Source organism: Lygodium microphyllum, chromosome 17, assembly GCF_053477565.2.
Source record: "Lygodium microphyllum isolate KBCC chromosome 17, Lygodium_microphyllum_v1.1.10, whole genome shotgun sequence".
Classification (NCBI taxonomy): domain Eukaryota; kingdom Viridiplantae; phylum Streptophyta; class Polypodiopsida; order Schizaeales; family Lygodiaceae; genus Lygodium; species Lygodium microphyllum.
Genome location: NC_141151.1, coordinates 93580594 through 93607752, shown reverse-complemented (window position 1 = coordinate 93607752; position 27159 = coordinate 93580594). Strand labels below are relative to the sequence as shown.

Genomic DNA, 27159 nt, shown 5'->3' with positions numbered 1-27159 from the left:
ATGAACGAGTGAACTACCTTTAAAATGGCTACATCGATCAATTTGTGTAGCAATCAATGTGAAAAAAGTTGAAAATAAACCAATTTGAGGCTGCAAGTATGAAGGTGGTTTAAATAGAATTGGTTTAAGAAGAGATAGTGTGAATGGGAGTTAGAGAAGGGATTTTTTTAACCTTAGAAAAGGACCATGAAGAAGATAAAGAAGGAAATGGGGACATTATGCAATTCATGGTTGTCTGTGGTGGATGGCATCAATTTGGCCGGTTATCCTACGTGCCTTAATTGAGTCGATCTCCTTTAGTGAATCTTCAAGTAGGAATGACTAATTACAAAGCTTCAAGCTCATCCACTGTTCTTCTCTTCTTCATCTATTTTCCTTGTCTCTCTTTATTTCAATGGATAGAGTAGGCATGAATAGTTGTTGCCATTTTGGTCGCAGCTCTGATCCACAAAGCCTATCGATTTGTTTATGCCAGAGTCAAGTAGATCCAAAATAGCCTTATGTAGCACAACGACTAATTACATGGGCCATACTTCTCAATCAACAAATCTCTATTTCTCTTCTCTAGCTCTGTTGCCTCTAAAGAAGCCCCCTTAAGTCCCTAGCTTGCTAAAGCAACACCCTTCTCAAGTTGGCCCTTAGCTTGATTGATAAGTAGGCCTCTTGCTTATAAACAATGATGGTAATCCAAAATGACAATGAGGAACAATTGAAATATACATTCAATGTAATAAATACCCTTGAAAGCTTCAATCCCAGGCCTCAAACCTCTTGAGCAACACCTCCTTGTCTCAAGCTCCTTCACCTCATATGCAGGAGTGGATGCCTCCCCAGCTTACAAGCCTCAAGGATGTGCCTCTGATATTGACTAAAAACATAAATATATTCATGGAGGCTTGTAGAAAATGCGAGCCATAAGTTTGAGAAGCAAAGAAAACCACTCACATCTATTGCATGAGCTTGTCTCTTAAATAGGCACAAGAGTACGTTGGATACATTGCATTAGGTCTAGTTTGACTTGCCACCTCTCATATCCATATTCTTCCAACTCATCATCCTCATCTCTCCACACTCTAAAGACTACTTCATATTACATTTGCATACAAAGAAGGTACCATCCTTTCATACACTCAAACAAATGTTTCAATAGGGGAGAGTCCCCAGTGTGTACATATTGTTTGCACACCTACAAAAGAGGGGGGAATAAGTGTGTTCTTGAAGACTTGGTAAAATTCATGCCATTGCCCATCCAAACCATTTCTTTTCCCTTTCTTTACGACTGTTTATTTCATAATATGAAATCTCTTGGTCTATATAAGCACCAATGGTAGGGTGAACCATTACTTCCCCACACCTAGCTATTCTAGCCCTTGCCCATGTTAATTTCTCATTGTGGGAAGTTGGAGAGCTTAAAATGTTGGTATAAGAGTCATGAGCAACTATTCAATTTTGTTCCTCCATTACTTTTTTGCACCTAGCTATTCTAGCCCTTGCCCAAGGTAATTTCTCATTGTGGGAAGTGGGAGAGCTTAAAATGTTGCTATAAGAGTCATGAACAACTATTCAATTTTGTTCTTAATTAGCAGCTCTAACACCATGTCCTTTAAGTAGGAGAGATTGAATCTCTCTATCCTACTTTTTAACTTAGGTCAGATCTATTAACCCTTTGGATGTATCATTCTTTGGAGAACAATTTGAATTTTTAGGCTCCTATAGCCTCGTTCTTTTGGGATCCATCCTAACTAGAAGGGTTGTTGTTTGCACATCCATAGCCCTTTTCAATTAAATGCATTGTGCATACTTAGCTTCTCTTCCTCCCTTACTAATTTTAATGGCCCTATTCTTTACATTTTCTAATAAATCTTGGGTTTCTCTCATAGATTCATTCAAAGCATGACCCAACTAAAATGCTTACTCCAAATCTTGGAACTAGCTAGATTTTCTGGTTTTTTTAAATTTGATAGGCTAGGCCAAATCTGCCAATGTGTAGAAAAAATAATATATTTCCAAACTTTCATCAAGAAACTTGTAAAAGTAAAGAGAGATCCATAAGATATATGGGTAACAAACCTACCTTTCTCAATGCACCACCCTTCTAATTATTTGTTCATGTGAATCTAGAATGGTGACTAGCATATGTTAAATCAAGGTAGAAGAATATGTTTCCAAACTTTGATCGAGATCCTTATAAAAGTAGAAAAAGGCTTCAAGACATATAGGTTCTTATCTAGCCTACTTTTCTCAATACATCACCCTTCTAATCATTTGTCATGTGAATTTATAATCATAACCAACATATGTTAAACCATGAAAGTCCCTTACAATCAAGCAAAGAGGATTTCTCTTTACTTAAAGTAAGGGGCAATGAATTTCTACAAGGGAGTCCCAAATGTTGTATATGTCTGCATTTGGATAATTATCATGTTAAATCCTCTCACCATAGCTTAGAACTTGCCAGTGCATATATTTAGCTACTAGATTTGATGTTGCTAAAAAAGTGCTCTTTTTGGAAAAATAAAACAAGGTTTTTGCTATTCAATCTTGTTTAATTAAACTAATGTTTTGAACATTCGTGTATTAGATAAATAATCAATCTTTAAGACTACATAATAGTCCAATACTAATACCAATATGCCTCTTATATAAGAATCAGAAATAGTATGTTACATTGTGAAAATAAATAAATCCATTAGCATGCCTTCAAAGAAATATGATGTGAATAAATAGTAATAATTGTAAGATGATTTAAGCTAAATGTTGAACCTAGCACTACAAATGTATCCTCGCATGTCTCTACACATCAAGTGAGTTTAACAACAAATAGAGTTAGTATGATAATCAATATAAATAAAAATAAATTATAAATAATTAGTTGTGTCACAAAATATAAATAGTAAAGGGATACTCCAAGGGAACCCGATTAAGAAAAAGGGTGCTAATGATAACTCTTTACACATGTGAATGTTAGCTCACGCACTAGTGGAAATCACCCACATATGTAGAAGTGAGTTTCATGATTGGAAAGAATTGTTTTCTCCATTATCTTCTTGCTCAAGGAAGAATCATCCAATGTCATCATGCTCACAAGAATGTGCCTTGACACATAAAGGATAATTAATTAAGGCCATCATCCCTCTAGCAAATGCCTCTGAGCAATAGTAGCATACATAGAAATAACTATAAAATCCTCATTGCTTTTCGATTATGCAACGATCCAAATTAACATAGACTTGATCCTAGTGTGTACCTTTGCCACAACACTCCCAAAAACGGTAGCATTGATGGAAAGCCTTATTGGCATTTAAGGAAGCATCCACTTGTCCTAAAGACTGCAACAACCCTGCGACAACTCTAATTTATGCCTTGGGTCTAAAGTAAATAGATTTACTATGCCCGCCCCCCCTCAACAAAGAAAAAGAAAAAGAAAAAAGATGAATGTCATATGGCTTATATGTCAACTAATGAGGCTTGTCCCATTGCCAACCTATCATAAGGTGAGATCAATAAATCAATTATAAAATAGCTTAAGGTAAGCCTTATAAGTCTATGGTATGAATGGTCCCCCCCCCAAAACCCCCAATTCTTTCTTGGTAATGGGTAGTAAGAAGAGAAACAACCATTTTAAAAAGTACTAATAATGAAGAAAAAATGGGGATGTCATAGCCTTGCATTAGAATAGATTCCCAGTGATTGATGGAGGAGGAGAATGAGAGGGATTTTTGCTTTGGGAAGGGAGTACACACTCTAATTTGATGAGGGAGAAGAAATTGGAACCACAAACCAGTGGATAATAGTGTTAAGCATAAGACAAATGAATGATCTTTTGATGCCGATGGTGTTGACGATAAGGGCCTCTCATTCATGTGAGGAAGTCATGGTTAAAAAAATAACCATTGTATCAATCAAAAGAAAGCTCCTGATACTAATGTTAAATCTTCTCACCATAGATTGGCACTTCAATGCACAAAACAGGGAAGAAATCTCAAAGCATGAAATCAAAGAGTGCATGACATGACATTGGTACACCCCCTCTCTCATGCATCGATAGGACTCTCCTCAATGCATGTATTTAATTGATTAGATTTGCTTTTGCCCAAAAATAGAACAAGCTTCTTCCTAATTGAGCTTGTTGAATACAACTAATGCATTGAACTTTCATGTATCAAATGAATAATCTAACTCTAATAGTAGAATGCCAATCAATGCCAATATATTTCATACGAATATTTGGTAAATAGTATGAAATTATATAAAAATAATTAAATCCATCAGCGTGCCTTCAACCAATAAATTTGATGACAATAATAAATAGTAATAAATGTGAGATGATCTAGAATCGGCGAAATGCTTAGCCTAGCATTGTGGGCATATCCTCACCTACCTCTTCACGTCAACTGAGCCTAACTACAAATAGAGTCAGTGTAAGTGAAATGAGTTAACATAGGCTTGATTTGCTTTAACTTGTTTAAAATTATAAGGATGGTCATAGGCACCATAGCGAGAATAAAGAAGTTAAATGTGAGATAAGAAAAAAAGGAAGATAGAGTTGTTCTCTTGGCTTTATGAATCATGTTGGCTATAATGTGATTGAACAAAACCTATGAAATGCTGGAATCAAATCTAGAATGATAGTTGCCTTTTAGGAATGTGATGGAGAAGAACGGTGTTTTAGATGCATAGCATATTTAAAATACTTTAAAAGACATTATTTCTCCAAGTAATAAGAAGGCTCTTTGCCTATTACATTATTCTAATGCACACATTTATAACAACATCCACACTTTTGTGTGAATGGTGTGTGTGGTCCAAAGAATACTCAATAAGATGTTATTAGTTTTTTTTATAGTTGGATACTAGTTACTTTAACTCCTTGAAGGCATAAGACATCAAGAGAGTTAAAGTAGTTCGATACCAACTACTTTAACTCCTTGAATGCACAAGATGTTAAGACAGTTGTTGTTCATCCTCAACTTCATCACTTTGGCTCTAGATGGATCAATAAACCCTTGACATTGTATGAAATAATATTTAGAGACTTAATCATTATTGTGTCTTTTTGGGGTTTCCTTTTGGGGAAACAATATTGCTTGGAGCCAAGGGAGATTCAACCTCCAATTTGGATGATCTTCTTTTAGGAGCATTGGTATTACTGGTTGTATTTGGAGATATCCTTTTCAATCCTTCTTGGGAGTTCTTCCTTCTTAGCACGAGACTTCCTATTTTTTGGGCATTCATCGAATCTCCTTGTCATAACTCATTTTGGAATCATTATTGGTGGCTTGAGGGCTATCAACAAATTCCTCAATCCCCTTTTCAAAGCTTTGAGTGGATTGGCATTCTTGAACCTCGAGTACCCTCATTGCCTTTATGTTCTAGGGAAGTGTGGTGTTGGGACTTATCAAATCATACAATTAAATCTACATCAGCAAGGTCCATCAAGAGGGGATAATATTTATTCAAAGCCTTGTCCTTACTTTTGTTGTTGGTGCACAGATCGGATGGCGTAAGCGCGCGTAGTGAGCGTCAGAAGGTCCCCAAGAACAAAAGAACTCTACTTTTTACACAAAACTCAATGTAGAAAGCATGCACGACATGAACAAGAGACCAATTGGGTGCAATCTCCCCCCATGCCTTGTGTGTGCACTCCACAAAGCATGTATTTTATGTATTAATCATCTTCAAGCTCAAATAATAGCCCAAATTACAAAATAGCATGCTTTTGGCTTTTGAGTTTGCTTTAGTTCCAAATAGAAATAAAGCTAATGGGTGGGTGCCCAAGAAGTCAGGCATACCCAATACAATGTCCAAATATAAATATCATAATCGTGCGCCCATGCGCATACAAAAATAATAAATAAATATCCAACGCCTTAATAAATAGGCACGACAAAATATAGGCGCCATGCCTAAGGTATGCACCCATCAAAATATAGATGATAACTCGAATACACGCTTTCCTCCAATGCTTTCCACCGCCACTGGTGCTATCTCTACACATCAACTGAAGCATTCACAATCGTTAGTAAAATAATACAATTAAACCAACAAAAGTGAATACCTAGCAGTCTTCAGCTATATAAATAAATCAATTGGTTAGAAATCAATCCTAACCTTAATTTATCACGAGTGCGCACTCTAAACTCATAAACGTTTATTAATTTAATATGTATTTTGTGGAATCATCCGCTATGGAATCACCCATGTACACACTAAATTAACGAAACGCCCAAAAAGGATAGGCATCCCCATCAACTTCTCGCACAAAGAATCCACTTTGTGTATGAGCCTCGATAATAAAAGTTTATGGAATCCACCGTAAAACCTCACGGAATCCACCGTGTAATATGCCTCATGGAATCAGTTGTGGTTATTACTACTATTGCTTTGATTAATCTTATTGTTCTTTTGACCCTTCTTATTATTTACTCATTGAAAACCCTCCTTTCATTATCAATGTTGGGAGATTTGGTGATGGTGCTTTTTACCTCATTGTTGAGTTTTTAAAAATGAGATTCCCCTATTTAAAGCATTTGAAATAGGAATTAGGTAAGTGATTTGTAAGGTCTGAGGCAAATTTATGCAAAGATCCAATTCAACTAGAATCTAGGGCTACCCTTTTAGGCTAATTATCTTTTGTGATAACACCTTGCTAAGTGGGGAGGCCAGCAATTTTGAGTAGAGGTATATAAATATTGGAAGATTAGGAAAATCAACTTAGATATGCATCCTAGAGGCTTTAGGGCTTGTTAAGTCAAAGTCCATGGACCACTTGAATCGTGTGGGGGGTTTTAAGCATCCACTAACCATGGCAAAGCATAGTTAGAGCCATTTCTTTAAGGATAAAAAATAAATAGTTATTTAGGAGATATTAAGACATTGAGACTTGCAATCCAAAGCTTCCAAGTTGTTTTTATCCAAGCATTTAGATATTCAGCAGCAGGGGGTTTGGTTCCATGGAGAGGCCTATTAATGCCCTAGTTAAGATTTAATCCATTTGCTTATTTTTTCCTCAAGTTCAACAATGGTGGCCTTGCTTGGCTCCGTAGTTGTCACGGTAATGCTCTCAACTAGATTTTGGGGAGACTAGGGTTGTTATGCACACATTTAGGCTCATGCATCTCAACCACCTCCTCCTTTGTCTCTAGGATGGCTATGAAGTGTTACTTTAGATTGTGACCACGAACCATCTCTTAAGGGAGTGTTTAAGGCATGCTCAACAACAAAGTAGAGAATACATAGAATAAGAACATAAGCATATACATATTCTCTTCACACACTTCAGCATCCATAGCAGAAAAGCTTTTATGATCTCATAATGCAAAAATAAAGATTCATACACTTGAAGAACATGACTCAAACTTTGAAAACAACCAACAACGTCCATAAAAGCATGGGAGTGTCCATTCATGTATATTAAAATCCACATGACTAACATTAGGAATACTCACGCATGCATGACAGAATCAACGCTTGGCCTATAGGTATTCTTTCCTATGACATTTAAAGACACAATTACATAGGCTGATCTCAAACTACTATATCCATATATGAAAGTAAGAAACTAAGGTCACTAATGGAATTTGAGTCCTAGGGATTTGTGCTCCTAACACGGAGGATATCGAGGATGCATGTGTTGATATGGTGCAAGGACCTCCTCTTGAAGGTATTTAGATCAACAGGAAGGGAGGATGACATGCACACCTAGGGGCAAACATGCCAAGGGAGAGGCGATGTTGGCAAGCTAGCATACACCTCCCATGTCTCTCACGTTGATAACATTTGTTGGGTTGTCATAGAGCACTATGCAATCTAATTTCCATCAAGATTTAAAATATGTAATAAAGGTGTGTAAATTCCTTGTAGATGATTAAAAGCTAACCTCTATTAGCCAAAGCAAATAACATCTATTAAAGTCCGTAAGGGTTGAAAAAAAAAGCAATAGTTGAGCTCCTCATAAACCCTCGATAACTTTATACACTGGGCGGGTTTTCAATAAACCCTTCGTTTAACCGTGCTAGCTTTCAGACGCTGTGTTGTTGTCACTTCGGCTACCGAGCTATGGAGGACAACCCTGCGCTGGTGGACCTCAATGTCCAAGAGCTCCTTAAGGAGGTCCGCGTCGACTACCCACCCGATGCAGCGGTAGAGAAAATGCTGTCTGTACTCCGCTCCAGCATGCAGGAAATACCTCCACACGAGGTATGTCTACCCCATGCCCTCTTTCCGAGAGAGAGAGAGAGAGAGAGAGAGAGAGAGAGAGAGAGAGAGAGGTGCTTATATACTTGCATATGTTTGTGTATCTATCCATACTATTCATGGAAATGAGGTTATCAAAGGCGTCTGTTTCGTGTTGGGAGATCTGCAGGTTGATGCCTCCGTGGCTCCGTCTTATGTCAAAGAATTAGGAGTGCCTCAAGATAAAAGCAAGTTAAAATTCAAATGCCCAGATTCAATAGAAGTTATTGGTAGCTTTGGCTTGCGTACAATGGTCAAACGTGAGCAACGTATTGATATAGCTGTGCACATTCCGAAGGTAAGTGATCTCTCTTATTATGACCTTGTGACTTTTACTTAATCTCTCATAATGAAAGATGATTCACCACCTTTTTTTTCGCGGGGGACTCAACTTAGTGTAGAAAAGTATTTTCCTATCCACATTGTAAATATTTTTAAATGAAAAAAATATGATATTTATATCATGTATAGGATCTTATAACGGAGTCAGCTTTAATAGCAATTTCTTAACCAACTCGTATAAGTTGGATTTTCTCCCTAGTAAATCAAAAAGGCCATTTCATCATTCATAAGCCTGGGGCTTATAATCGCTTTGATACACATCCCAAAATCTCTTTTGCCATTAGGCAGCCAATTCCTTTAGTTCCATTTTGACCCAAAGAGTGGGACTTTAAACACAACAATACTATGAATGAATCCCCATTTAGGTTGCCTATATCTCCCAACAAAGCATGCTTCCAAATTATGTTTTGATGAAGACCCACTTTCTTGATTGCCTTTCTCATGCTCTTCCATTAACCTCTTGCTTCATAACAATCCCACATGATATGCTTATCAGTCTCTTCTTAACGTTTATAGAAATTGCAATTTATGTAAATTGCTCAAGGAGAAAAGCCTAAGAATCTTGTCTTGTCCTTATTTGGGAGCTTGTATGTAGCCACCCTCCTCAACACTAGGTTGAGTTTGAAGGATGGGGTAGCCTTTGTAGGTTCTCGAAGCTTTCTCTAACAAGTCCTAACAAAATCTGTAGGATCCAATGTACCCCAAGCCTTTTGGGCTTTCAATAACCACGTGTTATTCCATTAGTCAAAGTTTTTTCTTCTTTGAAGTTAGTCTAGCTCTCTAAATCTAGATGGCCCCTCAATGAATAGCATTTGGCCAAAGCTCCTTTTTTTTGGAGAATATAATTTGCAACTATTCACTTTTTGTATTAGTTAGGTTGTACGCTTGGCTCAATGACTCCATGTCCTTTAGAGATATTGTAGCTTTATCCCACGCATCACTCCCTATATTGCTACCCTTATTGTCAAGCGTCAAAGATAACTTTTTACCAACAATCATCATACCCAAGTCTTCTTAATAAGCTTTGGATTATGTTAGCTAATATGCCAGCTTATGTGTGAGTTTGTGCATGTAGAGGCTGGACACATTATATGTTGGTCGACCTGATCATTTTGAGGATATATTTTTGTCCTATTTATTGAGGCTTTTCCTCCTCTACTAGTCAGTCACTTATCATTGCTTGTGGATCTTCTGTTGGGAAGAGGAGCTAGTGCTGGTGCTCACGCAGTCAGAGACTCACTGTTGTATGTGATTGTGTCGTGTTGGATATATGGATTTCATTTTTTGAGCATACATCTGAGTTGTCATCTATATTGTGTTCTTTCTTTCCCTTTCTCTTTTATCTTGTGTTTTAGTAACTTATTATAGCATATATTTACTCTTTCATTGTTGTGTCACTTTTGACATGGTATCATATTTTAGGTTCTATGCTCTTGCTGTATTTTCTTTGTTGATTTTATGGTTGTTTTAACTATTGTTGATCAGACGATTGCTGCTCCAACCAGGCGACTTGTTTTACTTGCATTTTTGCTGACATTAGCATTCGTATAACCTGAGTCAGCCTCTCTTGCTCGCATGGAAGTTTCAACCTCTGTTTTGGTGTTTTTGCATCTCTTCCTGTTAGGGCGATTGCATTATCAGGCGGTTTTTGTTGTTTTAGTTAGTTTTTGGCTGATTTTTTGGCTTTTTGTAGTAGCTTTTTTATTATTTTGGTTAGATTTTGGTGAATATTGCATGTGAACTCTTATTGTTTGCAGTTTGTGCTTTTGGTTTGGCTGTGTTTCCTCTCCAAATACCTTCTTTTCTATACTTCTCTTCTAAATCCTCTACAGATGGTTCCTTTGTGCACATCCATTGATGATAAGTTACATGGATATGATTATCTTACATGGAGTATTGTGATGAAGGCTTGGTTTATATAGAAGCGGTTATGGTACGTGGTTTGTGGAGATATTGAGCGTCCTTAACGGCCTTCTCTTGTTTTAATTGATTTTGATGAAGACAACCATGAGAAAGCAATGCTTATATAGGATTCAGACGATGCATGTGCTTACTCGGCCTTGCTTCGATGTATTTCCAAAGAATTTCTATCGGTAGTTACCTCTTGCAAGACATCTTTTGAAGTATGGATGAAGTTGCAGCTATTGTATGCGGCACTTTCCACCATGAGGGCAATTACTCTTTATGGACAACTCCAACAAATTTCGTTTGAGGCCAAAGATATTCTCTAGTCTTTTCTACTTTGTGTGACCCAAATCCAAGACCAGCTTCGGCAAATGTAGTTTGCTCTTCCATAGGCTCATATTATTGAACTTGTTCTCTCCAAACTCCCTCCGGTTCTTGATGGAGTGGCGAATGCTTTGAGGTCGCAGGCATCATCAACTCCTATCAGCTTTACATATAAGATCTTCATGTTGCTTGAGCATGAGGCATCATTGTGGTATAGGGGAGGCTTTCATCAGGTTCTAGTGAGGCTCTTGCAACTTTAGAGAGAGATTCGAAGAAGAAGTCGAAGACCTAGTGTTACCACTGTGGGAAGAAAGGTCATTTACCAAAGGAATGCAAAGAGTTAGCGACTTATAAAAAGAATAAGAAGGAGAAGATAATGCAAGCTGTGGATTGCTTCGACGAGTCCTCATCTGCCTCAAACTCAGACTTCGATTCTCTGGTCAAGGAGAAGTCCAAGGTGTGGAAATGATCATCTTCTATGGATCGTAGGAAGGGCTTAATAGCCCCTTTCTCAGCTGCTTTCTAGTGGTGGTGATGACGGCATTTCTTAGGACTCTTCAATGCTAGGGAGAGAGTGAGAGGGTGGTGAGATGGGGCAACCGTATCTCATCTATACATTTATATAGATGCATAGGATCCAAAGAGGGACATCCTTGATGCATCGATTGAAGTCTGGCAGGTTTAAATCATGAAGTTAGGACTGACATCTAGGTTCATGATGGACTATTTATTTGATAGAGAGCGGGCTTGGCTCCTAGTCTTGAGCTCACATGAGGGGATACTTTTGCGGTTTAGCCAAAGGCGGGGAATCCATGGTCATATATGTTCTAGAGGCATTTTTGATCTTTGGTTAAGGAGAAGTCCAAGGCGTTGAAATGATCAACTTCTATGGATCATAGGAAGGGCTTGATGGCCCCTTCCTCGGGTGCTTTCTAGTGGTGGTGACGACAGCATTTCTTATGACTCTTCAATGCCAGAGAGAGAGAGAGAGAGGGTGGTGAGATAGGGCAACCATGTCTCATCTATACATTTATACAGATGCACAGGATCCAAAGAGGGACGTCCTTGACTGGTTCAAATCATGAAGTTAGAATTAACATCCAGGTTCATGATGGACTGTTTATTTGATAGAGCGGGCTTGGCTCCTAGTCTGGAGCTCACATGAGGAGATACTTTTGCGGTTTGGCCAAAGGCGGGGAATCCATGGTCACATATGTTCTAGAGGTGTTTTTTATCGGATGGTCATGTATGCTACTAAGAGACATTGGGACGGACACAAATATATGCTATGATCTCTATTTTCAAGAGTTGGTACGATCGACATTGATATCAGGTTTTTTTCGAGGCGCCTTGGTGGTGGCTTGATCACCCATTGCTTGGGTATCCATGGTTCTACTTGGTCGTTCTATGTTGTATGGTTTATGATTCATTCTTATTGTACCCTTGTATTGTATTAGATCACCCATGATCTGAGAGGGTGTTAGCAGATATATCAGTTCATGTGTGAATTTGTGCATGCAGAGGCTGGGCACATTATTTGGGATATTTAAGTATTTTTGTTTGTGTCATTTTATGGTCATATTGGGCATTTATTGCTAGTCGACTAGTATTAAATGTTGATCGATCTGATCATTTTGAGGACATATTTTTGTCCTATTTATTCAAGCTCTTTCTCCTCTACTAGTCAGCCATTCATCACTTGTGGATCTTCTGCTAGGAAGAGGAGCCAATGCAATGCCTATGTAGCTAGTGACTCACTGTTGTATGCGACTGTCTGGTGTTGGATATGGTGATTCCATTTTCTGAGCATACATTTGAGTTGTCATTTGTATTGTGTTCTTCAGTGTTCTTTCTTTCCCTTTCTCTTTTATTTTGTGTTTCAGTAGTTTTACAGCATATATTTGTGTGTCCATTGCTACTTCACTTTTGATAGATTGTAGCCAGATATTTTAAAGCAAGTAAGCTTCATTGATTCAGAGTGAAGCAATGCGGAAGCAAATGATTGAGAAAGAGTGAAGAGAGAGAGAAGAGAGAGAGAAAGAGATAGTGAAACACAGAAAATCTATAGTGAAGAATGATGTATAAGGATGCAGAATTATACACGAGTGCAAAGAGAATATCTACGTCTGTCTCCACCTCCAAGATTTCGGTCTCTGTTAGCCTCGAGGACCGAGGTAGAGTGATCAAAGAGAGGAGAGAAAGAGACAATAAAACACAAAATCTATAGTGAAGAATGATGTATAAGGATGCATAATTATACACGGGTGCAAAGGGAATATCTGCGTCTGTCTCCACCTCGAAGATCTCGGTCTGTGTTAGCCCTGAGCACAGTCTCCATGGTCTACAACCTGAATTCGGTGAGACAACTGACCAAGACTACTGGAGACAAAGCCTATAAATAGGTTGAAAATAATGCCTAAAAAAATACAAGTCGGTTGCAAATAAGGTAGCCGATTATTGCAGTTCGACTAATTGTTGTCATGTGGCACTTGACCAACTGCTTGCCACATGGCTCCTGCTTGTCCAGGTGATGACTCTAACACCCCCTCTCAGATACTGGACAAGGCATAAGGTGGAGGGATTTGGAATGTCGGTGAAGTAGAGCTGAGGGAAGTGCCTTTGTAAACAAATTTGCAAGATTATCTTCGATCTTACAATATTCCACATCGATGGTCTCATTCAGAAGCTTCTCCCTGATGAAGTGGTATTGCATCTCTATGTGCTTCATTTGGGCATGGAATACAGCATTCCATGCCAAGGCAATGCAACTCTCGAATGGTGACTAGCATATGTGAAATCAAGGTAGAAGAATATGTTTCCAAACTTTGATCGAGATCCTTATAAAAGTAGAAAAAGGCTTCAAGACATATAGGTTCTTATCTAACCTACTTTTCTCAATACATCACCCATCTAATCATTTGTCATGTGAATTTAAAATCATAACCAATATATGTTAAACCATGAAAGCTCCTTACAATCAAGCAAAGAGGATTTCTCTTTACTTAAAGTAAGGGGCAATGAATTTCTACAAGGGAGTCCCAAATGTTGTATAAGTCTATAGATGTATATGTTTGCATTTGGATAATTATCATGTTAAATCCTCTCACCATAGCTTAGCACTTGCCAGTGCATATATTTAGCTATTAGATTTGATGTTGCTAAAAAAGAGCTATTTTTGGAAAAATAAAACAAGGTTTTTGCTATTCAATCTTGTTTAATTAAACTAATGTTTTAAACATCCGTGTATTGGATAAATGATCAATCTTTAAGACTACATAATAGTCCAATACTAATACCAATATGCCTCTTATATAAGAATAAAAAATAGTATGTTACACTGTAAAAATAAATAAATCCATTAGCATGCCTTCAAAGAAAAATGATGTGAATAAATAGTAATAATTGTAAGATGATCCAAAATAAGTTAAATGTTATCATTTGGACAAAATCTATGCAAATCATATGCATACTAAGCTTTCCTTTGCTTTTGTACTCCAAGAATCTCCCATAGTGAAGAACAATGATTTTCTAAAAACTCAACTTATTCAACATCCTGCAAAGAGAGCCACATGTATATTGTCATTTTTTTCTATTGCTTCATGGTTAAATTTAAACTCATTTGGATAGAGCCTATGTAAATTATATGGATGCTTTGACCTGAGATTTCTTTTGTTTTTGTACTCTAGAAATCTCATAGTGCAAAGGAATAATTTTCTTGTGATAACTAAAAATAAATTATTAATCATTAGTTGTGTCACAAAATATAAATAGTAAAGGGATACTCCAAGGGAACCCGATTAAGAAAAAGGGTGCTAATGATAACTCTTTACACATGTGAATGTTAGCTCACGCACTAGTGGAAATCACCCACATATGTAGAAGTGAGTTTCATGATTGGAAAGAATTGTTTTCTCCATTATCTTCTTGCTCAAGGAAGAATCATCCAATGTCATCATGCTCACAAGAATGTGCCTTGACACATAAAGGATAATTAATTAAGGCCATCATCCCTCTAGCAAATGCCTCTGAGCAATAGTAGCATACATAGAAATAACTATAAAATCCTCATTGCTTTTCGATTATGCAACGATCCAAATTAACATAGACTTGATCCTAGTGTGTACCTTTGCCACAACACTCCCAAAAACGGTAGCATTGATGGAAAGCCTTATTGGCATTTAAGGAAGCATCCACTTGTCCTAAAGACTGCAACAACCCTGCGACAACTCTAATTTATGCCTTGGGTCTAAAGTAAATAGATTTACTATGCCCGCCCCCCCTCAACAAAGAAAAAGAAAAAGAAAAAAGATGAATGTCATATGGCTTATATGTCAACTAATGAGGCTTGTCCCATTCCCAACCTACCATGAAGGTGAGATCAATAAATCAATTATAAAATAGCTTAAGGTAAGCCTTATAAATCTATGGTATGAAGGGTCCCCCCCCCCCCCCCCCCCCACAATAACCCCCAATTCTTTCTTGGTAATAAGTAGTAAGAAGAGAAACAACCATTTTCAAAAATACTAATAATGAAGAAAAAATGGGGATGTTATAGCCTTGCATTGTTAGAATAGATTCCCAGTGATTGATGGAGGAGGAGAAGGAGAGGGATTTTTGCTTTGGGAAGGGAGTACACACTCTAATTTGATGAGGGAGAAGAAATTGGAACCACAAACCAGTGGGTTATAGTGTTAAGTATAAGACAAATGAATGATCTTTGATGCCGATGGTGTTGACGATACCTCTCATTCATGTGAGGAAGTCATGGTAAAAAAACAAACCATTGTATCAATCAAAAGAAAGCTCCTAGTACTAATGTTAAATCTTCTCACCATAGCTTGGCACTTCAATGCAGAAAATAGGGAAGAAATCTCAAAGCATGAAATCAAAGAGTGCATGACATGACATTGGTACATCCCCCCTCTCATGCATCGATATGACTCTCCTCAATGCATGTATTTAATTGATTAGATTTGCTTTTGCCCAAAAATAGAACAAGTCTTCCTAATCGAGCTTGTTGAATACATCTAATGCATTGAACTTTCATGTATCAAAGTAGAATGCCAATCAATGCCAATATATTTCATATGAATATTTGGTAAATAGTATGCAATTCTATAAAAATAATAAAATCCATCAGTGTGCCTTCAACCAATAAATTTGATGACAATAATGTGAGATGATCTAGAATTGGCGAAATGCTTAGCCTAGCATTGTGGGCATATCCTCACCTACCTCTTCACGTCAACTGAGCCTAGCTACAAATAGAGTCAATGTAAGTGAAATGAGTTAACATAGGCTTGATTTGCTTTAACTTATTTAAAATTATAAGGATGGTCATAGGCACCATAGCGAGAATAAAGAAGTTAAAACGCGAGATATGAAAAAAAGGAAGATAGAGTTGTTCTCTCGACTTTATGAATCATGTTGGCTATAAAGTGATTGAACAAAACCTATGAAATGTTGGAATCAAATCTAGAATGATATTTGCCTTTTTGGAATGTGATGGAGAAGAACGGTGTTTTCTATGCATAGCATATTTAAAATACTTTAAAAGACATTATTTTTATGGTTATGTTTAATATTATTTTAGGCCTACTTGAACCTTGTAAAATTCTCCAAGTAATAAGAAGGCTCTTTGCCTAACTACAAATAGAGTCAGCCTCTCTTGTTGACATTAGCATTCGTATAACCTCAGTCAGCCTCTCTTGCTCGCATGGAAGTTTCAACCTCTGTTTTGGTGTTTTTGCATCTCTTCTTGTTAGGGCGATTGCATTATCAGGCCGTTTTTGTTGTCTTAGTTAGTTTTTGGTTGATTTTTTGACTTTTTGCAGTAGCTTTTTTCTTATTTCGGTTAGCTTTTGGTGAATATTGCATGTGAATTCTCATTGTTTGCAGTTTGTGCTTTTGGTTTGGCTGTGTTTCCTCTCCAAATACCTTCTTTTCTATACTTCTCTTCTAAATCCTCTACAGATGGCTCCTTTGTGCACATCCATTGATAATAAGTTACATGGATCTGATTATCTTACATGGAGTGTTGTGATGAAGGCTTGGTTTATATAGAAGCGGTTATGGTACGTGGTTTGTGGAGATATTGAGCGTCCTTAACGGCCTTCTCTTGTTTTAATTGATTTTGATGAAGACAACCATGAGGAAGCAGTGCTTATATAGGATTCAGACGATGCATGTGCTTACTCGGCCTTGCTTCGATGTATTTCCAAAGAATTCCTATCGGTAGTTACCTCTTGCAAGACATCTTTTGAAGTATGGATGAAGTTGCACCTGTTGTATACGGCACCTTCCACCATGAGGGCAGTTACTATTTATGGACAACTTTAATAAATTTCGTTTGAGGCCAAAGATATTATCTAGTCTTTTCTACTTTATGTGACCCAAATCCAAGACCAGCTTCGGCAAATATAGTTTGCTCTTCCATAGGCTCATATTATTGAACTTGTTCTCTCCAAACTCCCTCCGGTTCTTGATGGAGTGGCGAATGCTTTGAGGTCGCAGGCATCATCGACTCCTATCAGCTTTACATATATGATCTCCATGTTGCTTGAGCACGAGGCATCATTGTGGTATAGGAGAGGCTTTCATTAGGTTCTAGTGAGGCTCTTGCAACTTTAGAGAGAGGTTCGAAGAAGAAGTCGAAGACCCAGTGTTACCACTGTGGGAAGAAAGGTCATTTACCAAAGGAATGCAAAGAGTTAGCGACTTATAAAAAGAATAAGAAGGAGAAGATAATGCAAGCTGTGGATTGCTTCGACGAGTCCTCATTTGCCTTAAACTCAGACTTCGATTCTCTGGTCAAGGAGAAGTCCAAGGCGTGGAAAGGATCATCTTCTATGGATCGTAGGAAGGGCTTAATGGCCCCTTTCTCAGCTGCTTTCTAGTGGTGGTGATGACGGCATTTCTTACGACTCTTCAATGCTAGAGAGAGAGTGAGAGGGTGGTGAGATGGGGCAACCGTATCTCATCTATACATTTATATAGATGCATAGGATCCAAAGAGGGACATCCTTGACGCATCGATTGAAGTCTGGCAGGTTCAAATCATGAAGCTAGGACTGACATCCACGTTCATGATGGACTGTTTATTTGATAGAGCGCGGGCTTGGCTCCTAGTCTTGAGCTCACATGAGGTTTGGCCAAAGGCGGGGAATCCATGGTCACGTATGTTCTAGAGGCATTTTTGATCTTTGGTTAAGGAGAAGTCCAAGGCGTTGAAAGGATCAACTTTGTGTCTTCGGGATGTGAACTAGGTATCACGCCCAAAAACCGTGAAATAAGAAACATTTGGCTTTGACCCAAAGTACGTCTCATAGGGAGTCATACCAACAATAATGAAAGTAGGGGAACGATTAAGCATGTGAACTGCAGTAGCCACAGCCTTAGCCCATAGACACTGAGGTGTCTGACGATACTCCATCATGGTATGGGCCATCTTGATCACATTGCGATTCTTTCGCTCCAAGATGTCATTCTCATGAGGGGTGTTTGTATTGGCAAACTCCTAGTGATACCATGATCTGCACAAAAACGAGCAAACTCATTAGAAACAAATTCTCCGCCCTTATTCGATAGTAAGGTCTTCAGCTTTCTCACCGATCGGTTCTCATCAAAGAGCAACCAATCTTTAAAGTTGGAGAAAGTTTCTGACTTTTGCATTAAGAAATAGGCCCATGTCATCCGGCTGTGATCATCGACAATGAGCATGAAATACAAGCTCCCTTGAAGGGATTCCGTCCTCTCATTGGTCCACAAAGATCGGTAGAAACAAGCTCCATGGGTGTTGAAGACCACCTCGAAGCCTTGCTAGGAACAACATTGTGAGTTTGCTTCCCATGGATGCAAGATACACAAGGTTGCTTACTCACCACAATATCCAACAAACGTCGAACAAATTGGTTCTTAGACGCCTTTCGAAGGTAATCATAATTGAGGTGGCCAAACTGAGCGTGCCAAAGCTCGGATTGAGTTTGAGAGGTAAGAAGAAGAGAAGTAAGGCAGAAGAAGACGACAACTTGTAGACTCCCTTCTCCTCGTAACATGAAGAAAGAACCTATCTCGATCATTGATCAATAATTCGAAAAGAATCCATATCAAATTCAACCAAAAGTTTGAGGGCACAAATCTTGTGCATTGAGAGAAGATGATACCTCAAAGTCAGCACCTAAAGTACCTCCGATGCATGGGCACCACCATGCCCATCTGGAATAAGATGCATGTTGCCCCGTCCTTGAATAGGAATAGACAAACTATCACCAATGAGAATCTAACCATGAGACGCCGCAAATGAGTAATACCTGTGGAAGGAGGAGTCATGTGCCGAGAGGCACCACTCTCAACAATCCACTCTCGAGTGAATGGGGCTGTTGATGCAGCATCAGAAGCTGTCAGGGTCAAATCCTCAACTACTTCCAAATGGAGGAAAGCAACTGATTAGGGAGCAGCCACTGCTTCGGAATCCTTTGAAGATTTCTCTTTCTTCTCCTTGTGGGGGCAGTCCTTCTTTCAGTGACTTGTTTTGCCACAAATGTGACAAGTAGACTCCTTGTTTCTGTTTTTCTTAGATTTGTCCTCCTTCTTCTTTTGGTCCTTCCTCTTCTTCTGAGAGGATTGACCAACCATAGCCTCAGATTTCAAAGCATTGGTTCCTTTCAGTTGCTCCTCTTGGTCGAGGACGATAGGAACCAACTCTTCCCATCAAAGAGTCTCAGATTGCTTTGAAGCAATCAAGGTGGAATAAAAACCATTGAAGCGAGGCGGTAATTGTGAAAGGAGAGTTATCGCCATGTCTTCACAAGTTATCGCCTTCCTTGTGTTTTGAACCTGCGTCTAAAGCTGCCTTAGCTTGTTGATATGCTCCTGCATGGATGATGACTTCTTGTAACTCATAGTTTGCATTTGCACTTCCAAAGAGACTTGCTTCACGATGGTCATCCGATTATACATTTGATCCAACTCCAACCATATCTTCCTAGCCACCGTCAAATGCTCTATATGGGAGAGAACAACTATAGTACATGAGAGAAATAAAAACGAGCGAATGTGAGCATTGAGTTTATCCCAAAATGCATGAGCCTTTGCCAACTCCACCTTCTCATTGGAAGAGAGTCGGAAATCGTCATGCGAAGAAGGATGATTGATAGCCTTTGTAACAAGCTCTGGCAAATCATAGGACTCCAATATGACAAGCATCATGACCCGCCAGATGTTGTAGTTCTCACCATTGTTTTGATATGAAGGAAGAGCTAGTAGGGCGGGCACCTTTCGGTGGTCCATGATCGCCTGAAACTCTCTCGGCTTGAGAAGACATCTTCACCTACAATGCTTGCACAAAACACAAAGAGCAGCCCCCTTTGCCTGCGAAAATACAGCCTGCTAGGGCTATGGTTCTCTCGTTCCGCTTCTTCACCCGTTGGAGGCGATGAAAAGGTAAAATATGCAATTGAAGGCCCAAAACGCAGCCTTCTTCCTTCTCTAACGGCAAAAAACAGCAGAAGCTTAAGCAAATCTTCTCTTTCTCGCATGCCCACGCTTGCCTCAGCCTTGTTTTGATGTGCGGCCCACCTGCTTGCACTTGAATGCTGAAAATGTAGCCTTGTGTTGCACTGAAATCTCCTCTTTAGATGGGTCTACCCTAGGTTAGTCCTTCAATGCTCTGATACCATGTCAGAGTGAAGCAATGCAGAAGTGAATGACCTAGTGAAAGAGTGAATAGAGAGAGAAGAGAGAGAGAAAGAACAGTGAAACACAAAAAATCTGCAGTGAAGAATGCTGTATAAGGATGCAGAATTATACACAGGTGCAGGGAAAGTATTTGCGTATGTCTCCACCTCGAAGATCTCGGTCTTTGTCAGCCCCGAGGTAAGTCTCCACGGTCTGTAGCCTGAGATCTCTGAAACACAACTGACCAAGACTATTGTAGACAAAGCCTATAAATAGGCTGAAAATAATGCCTAAAAAAATACAGGGTGGTTGCAATTAATGTAGCTGATTGTTGCAGTCCGACTAGCTGTTGCCATGTGGCACTTGGCCGACTGCCTACTACGTGGCGCCTGCCTATCCAGGTGATGACTCCGACACACTCCCACCACTCTAATCATCATTTTGTTGGCATTGGCAAAGTACATGTCTTAGGTACTAGAGTGTTTATTGTGTGTGCCAAGTCCCACCACCAGTATGCATTACATTTTGTGAAAGTGCCATTTTAAGCTAGGTGATTGTATTTCCTAAATCTACAATTGCTGGTTGACTAGTCATCTTTATGTATTTATTATAGTCTTTTTATAGGCTTCTTCCCCTCCATTGTCAATCAACCATTGGATATTGATTCTATTGCATGCCTACTTCTTGGTGGAGAGAGAGGGAGTCTACTCCAATTTGTTGGCTTCACTTTTAGCCCTTGCTATTATATTACTCTTGAGGCTTGATATATAGATTCCATGTTCTAAGTCTATTTTGTTTTGAGTTCTTTTGTTCTTGCTATTCTTTTTTGTTCTTAGTGTTCGTTGGAGTTTCTATCAATAGTGTCTCTTTGCTTCCATTGCTCTATTGTGTTCTGACACCTTCCAACTTAGCTTGTTAGTAAGTGATTTCCAAGCATTAGCACTTGCATAGGCTGAGATTGAGTTATCTACAATCTAGTAGGCTTGTTGAGTAGAGTATCCTAGTGGCTCACTCGAGTTAGTCCCTCAACTGTTGATTTAGACATCTTGATCTGTTGTTGGTGATGATAGCCTAGCTAATTTGGCAGAGAGAGATTCCAAGTCCAATGCTTCTTTATGCATTAGGGTAGTAATTTGCTCCCAAGAAATAGTTGCATTATCTTTCTTTCTTGTAAAAACTTTGCATTACCTTTCTTTCTTGAAAAAACTAGTAGAAAAAATAAATTCAACCTCTGACCTTTTCCATTAGTTCTTAGAAAATTAAAATAGTATGGAATTGAACATTACGATCTAAGTCATAGAGAATGAGTGCTATTAGTCTTCATTGAAAGATCGAGAAAAATATTGCTATGTTTTTCGATCTTATTGTTGAGTTTTTGCAAAAACCATTCAAACATTTGTGACACGGTGGCCATGAGCCCATGTGGAGCACTTAGATACCTCGGATGCTTTTATACTTGATTCTTATTGATAATCTTGCATTCCAGAGGGAGGGATATAATCAACCTTTTGTATATGAATTGCTACCAGCACTTAGATCCGTATTGATAATTTTGCATTCCAGAGGGAGGGATATAATCAACCTTTTGTATATGAATTGCTACCTAGATATCTATATATTGGAGGTCTCTCTCTTTATTTGGAATAAGCTCTCGTGTTGAAATTTTAGCTACATGCTTTGTACTCTCCTATCTATCTCTCATCCAAGAAGCACTTTCTACTTAGCTTGATCTAATTTAAGCATAAAAAAAGAAAATTAGCTTGTTGCTTGGAGTTTACATAAATTAGGGTTTCAAAACCCTAATTTTCAGAATTGCAGCACATCAGTTCTTTTGTATATGGTTCAAGCACTTGATGCTCGTGGTTTTGTTTCAATAAATTCCTGTAAAGGGAGAGGGGTTGCTTTTCCTCTCACTGTGGTGTTAACTCTTCTCTTTCTCTCTATCTCTATCTTTTAATTTTCATGGTGATAAGTGATTGAGTTGGTTAAGTTCAAAGTATTGTTACTCTCACATTCTTTCCAACGCTTACATTGGTATTAGAGCAAGGATTTCTTCTTAGTAAGAACTTTTTTGGGGTGACAAGTTATTTGGGCCTAACTTTCTCACCATGTTGATAGGCGAAGAGGAGAATTTGGGTAAACAATTGAAAGACTCTCAATATTTGTATGTTTTTTTGATTATAAGAAGATACAAAGATACAAGGAGTTCAAAGTTGATTTAGAAATTTAAGCTTTGATGGAAAGAAGAGCTAAAGCATGGGCCAAAGCAAAGGTCTTTGAAGATTTCCTTACCGAGAGGGCTCTTGAGATAGATGGTATTTCAATTGTGAAGATCTACCATGGCATGAAAGTATTAATGTTATTGATGCAACTAGGTTTATGAAAGGTAACATATTACTTATGATTGGAGGATTCAACCAATCGGTGACTTCAAAGTCTCATCATACACAAGCTGCTTCCTTTGGTCTTAAGAATCCCTCCATGGCGAAGAGTAAGGAGAGAAAGTCAAAGGACCAACCATTTCCATGGTAGCTGAATCTCTAAAGATGCTTTTAGCAAAGGAAAATGATGCAAAAGAGATTTCAAGTTGGGAGAGGAGCATCAAGTTTGACGTCTTCTATGGTAAGAGAGATTCTTAAAAACCAGTGTTTTTTACTAGACAATTTGAGGCCGTTTTTGGTGGTGAAGATTATGTAGAAAATTCAAAGATTAGGATGATTAAAATGCATCTAAAGGCATGCTGCTTTGAATTGGTGGCTCAAAGTTGTTCTAGAGAGAAAGGAACTGAAGTCTTGGAAAGAGTTTATGAAGATATTCAATAAGAAGTTTTTGCCTTTATCCTTTGAAGTCGATGTGCGACAAGAATGGGATGAGCTAAAGCAAAGCCATGGAGACAATGTTGATGTTGGGTGTAAGGTCCCTTTAATCTCAGTGTGTATAAACTTATGGGTGTGAACACATCCTTATTTGTACCGTAACATATAAATACATTTTCTTCTTTGTATACCATAACTCAACTAGTACACTCATCTTGGAATTCTCTCACTTTACTCTCAACACTGCTTTTGCTTCATTTTTGTCTCACTCCATTGCGCACTCGTCTCAACAAATTGGTATTAGAGTTCTTGGCAAGAGTGTGTGCGCTTCCCAAGAGTGTAAGTCAATTCTGAGCGCGCGAAGAAGCCATTCACCTTTTTTTTAGTCATTGAGAGGAGGCCAACTATTGTTTTGGCCAAACTGGTCAGGCGTAGGGAGTCAGGAGTTATCGTGACTTAATAGGTGAGCAAGGAGACCAGCTTTGATGGGGTAGGTGAACATGGAGAACAACTGCGACAACAGACGACAAGTCGGGCAGTTGTGATGTCAGGCAACAGTCTAGTGTAAACAGGGCATGTCGGCCGGTGATAATGCTGGCCTGATATGGAACGATAGGTCGCATGAGGTAGGTCAATGGGCACCACACTTCAACTGCCCTATTTTTGCCATTTTTTAAAGTTTTATTTCTTGCAAATTATTCCTTTCTCATTAATGGGGATTCACATGCATAAGCAAGATGCCAGATTTGTATATATTTATACTGGAAAATTTGGGGGGTTTCCCATATTTGATACTGATCATACATAATAGTGACATTGGACTCGAAAATTGCAGAAATTGTGCACATTGGCCTTGGAAAATTTGAAACTTTTCATGTATCAGTGGAATTTTGCTCAACTCAGCTGAATTTACTGACATTGGTGCACTTTTGGACTAGAGATATTCGGGGTTTTTGTAAAATTCTGCAAAATTTGCATGTTTTATGCTCCTCGGGAGGATATATCAATGCAATTGGGTCAGATTGGTTAGTGAGGCTTTTGCTGAAAATAATGCAAGAAATAAAGGCAAAAGCAGGAGTAAAAGCAAGGGCAAATGGCAGGATGTTACTTGCTATCAATGTGGACGTGAGGACATAATAGGTCCAATTGTTGGCACTATAAGAAAGAGCAAGAAAGAAAGAATCAACAAGGAAAAAAAAAGAAGAATGACAAGAAAGGTGATGACATCTCTCGCTCAAAAGAAGTTGCAAAGGCAAATGTTGCATCTAGTATAGTTATTGAAGAGCTCTCTGACATTGAAGAGATATTTGTTGCAGCCTCATGTAATGATATAGATGTTATGGAAGCAGTAAGTGATATGCACATCACCAAAAGGAGGTGATTGATGCCTTACTTTCAGCTCATAATGGGTTGTTCCAATCATGGATAGTGGATAGCGGTGCCTCTTTTCATGTTACTCTCTCTTTGGAGTCATTTTTTGAATACACTGCAAGTTGCCTAGGCAAGGTTTACTTGGGCAACAATTATGCATGTGCAATAGAGGGTGTAGGCACCATTTGCGTGGCCCTTGAAAATGGCCAAGTGTTGATTTTGCAGGATGTCAGATATGTACCTGGCAAAAAGAGAAGTCCATTGTCACTTGGGCAACTTGATGCAATAGGATATTTTATTACCTTTGGTGGTGGATCTTGGAAGGTAATAAAAAGGGGACTTTATATTATTTGCATTGTAAAGCATTACCTAGTAAGATTTTGGCTGTGGTTGAAGTTCATTCGTAGATGGAACTATTGCATAAAAGACTTGGCTATATGAGCTAGGAAGGCCTTCTGATTCTCTCCTCTTTAGGGAGATTTGACGTAAAAGGCTCTGGTTTCGATTTTTATGATGATTGTATGTATGAAAAACATGTGAAGTCTCCTTATTACTCTGGTGTCGTTAAGAAGTCCAATGCTCTTGACTTACGACACTTTGATGTGTGCACTATGCTTGTTAATTTACATGGGGGTGTTCGGTACTTTGTTACTTTTATTGATGATTTTAGTAAAAAGTCATGGATATATGTGCTAAAGAGCAAAAAGGAAGTGTTGGATGCTTTTAAAAGGTTTCATGCCTTTGTTACCACACAAAAAGGGCTTCAATTAAAAGCTATAAGAATGGGTAATGGGGGCGAGTATGTTTCTAATGAGTTTAAAAGGTTTTGTGAGATGCATGACATTAAGATGGAGTTGACAGCCCCTCACAATGCTGCATCAAATGGCGTGTTTGAAAGATATAATTGCACACTTTGTGAGAGAGTTAGATGCATGTTGTCCACAGCTAATTTCCTGCAGCAGTTCTGGGGAGAGACTCTTCAAATTGCAGTTCATGTATGCAATCACTCTTCCAATCGTGCATTGGAAAATGACATTCTTGAAGAGGTTTGGTTTGGCAAACCTGCTTCATATGACCGTTTGCATGTTTTTGGTTGTGATGCTTTTGTGCATGTTCTTGTAACTTAGAGGACTAAACTAGACATGAAATCCATCAAGGGCATCTTTATGGGATATGGAGATGAGGGGGAGATGCGTAATAGCGTTTGGCTTCCTCAAGACAAGAAGATAGTACGCAGTTGAGATGTAGTATTTAATGAGGCACAGTTGCTGAATAATGCTACACATGGTGACCTTGACAAAAAGAAGGTCAAATTTCAGCATGAATAGCCAGTCATTCAGCAACCATTAGCTGAAGATTATGTCCCTTTTGATACTGAAAATGAGCAGCAACCTATTGTGCTACAGTCAGAAGATAATGGACAACAAATAGATGCACAGGATAGAATAGAACAAGAAGAAGAATATGTTGAAAACACATACCTCAATATGTAGACCCATTGCTTAACAATACAAATCGTTGGGTAAGACGGTCTACACATGTCAGAGGTAACCACAAAGGTTTCAACTATCTTTAGATTGCATTTTATTGATTGATGAAGGTGAGCCTCTGACATTTAGAGAGACATAGTTATGTGAAAACAAGAGAAAGTGGGAGCTCGCTATGCAAGAAGAGAGGAAGTCTTTGTATGCGAATAGCACATGGGAGCTTGTACCTTTGCCCAAGGATAGAAATGCCATTCTTAATAAATGGGTTTACAAGGTGAAATATTTTGATGGGAAGCCCAAGTACAAGGCACGCTTGGTTGCTAAGGGCTATACATAGAAGGAAGGCATAGACTTCCAGGAGTTTTTTTCACCAGTGGTGAAGATGACTATGCTCCCTGTTTTGTTTGCTCTCATTACATCCTTGGATTTAGAGTTGGATTAGATGGATATGAAGACTGCTTTTCTTCCTGGTGACTTGGATAAAGGGCTGTACATGAAATAGCTCGAAGGTTTTGCTATTCCGGGGATAGAGTATTTAGGTTGTAAGCTGCAACACAACTTATATGGGCTGAAACATGCCCCTAGAAAGTGATATAAAAAATGTGATACTTTTATGCTCAACCATGGATTTAATCGCAGTCATGTAGATCACTGCTTATACACTAAAAAGGATGATTATGGAAGCCTTATTGTGTTGGTTTTATATATGGATGATGTGTTGATTGCAAGAAAGCATGAGTACTTTAAATGCTCTTAAAAGGCAACTGAGTTCAGCCTTCTCAATGAAAGATTTAGGAGTAGCTGAATACATTTTGGGCATGTGCATTAAAGGAGATAGAGGGCATCACTTGTTGTTTCTCTCACAGGACAAGTATATCAACAAAGTACTTATTGACAGATTTAATATGGTTGATGCGAAGCCTCTTGGTGTGCCTTTACTGCCATATATAAAGCTTAGCAAAGTTGATTGCTTAAAAGATGATGTAGTTGCTACTACTATGAAG

At 38.5% G+C, this 27159-nt stretch overlaps 1 protein-coding gene across 1 annotated transcript in view; it reads left to right on the top strand.

The window, feature by feature from the left end:
* Window positions 1-7952: 7952 nt before the first annotated feature.
* Window positions 7953-27159, top strand: part of LOC148022150 (nucleolar protein) — a 106740-nt gene continuing 87533 nt past the window's right edge. The window contains exons 1-2 of the mRNA XM_087697790.1: window positions 7953-8199; window positions 8366-8533. Coding sequence (XP_087553916.1) covers window positions 8059-8199; window positions 8366-8533 — 309 coding nt within the window. The 5' untranslated portion in view covers window positions 7953-8058. The remainder of the gene's footprint in view (window positions 8200-8365; window positions 8534-27159) is intronic.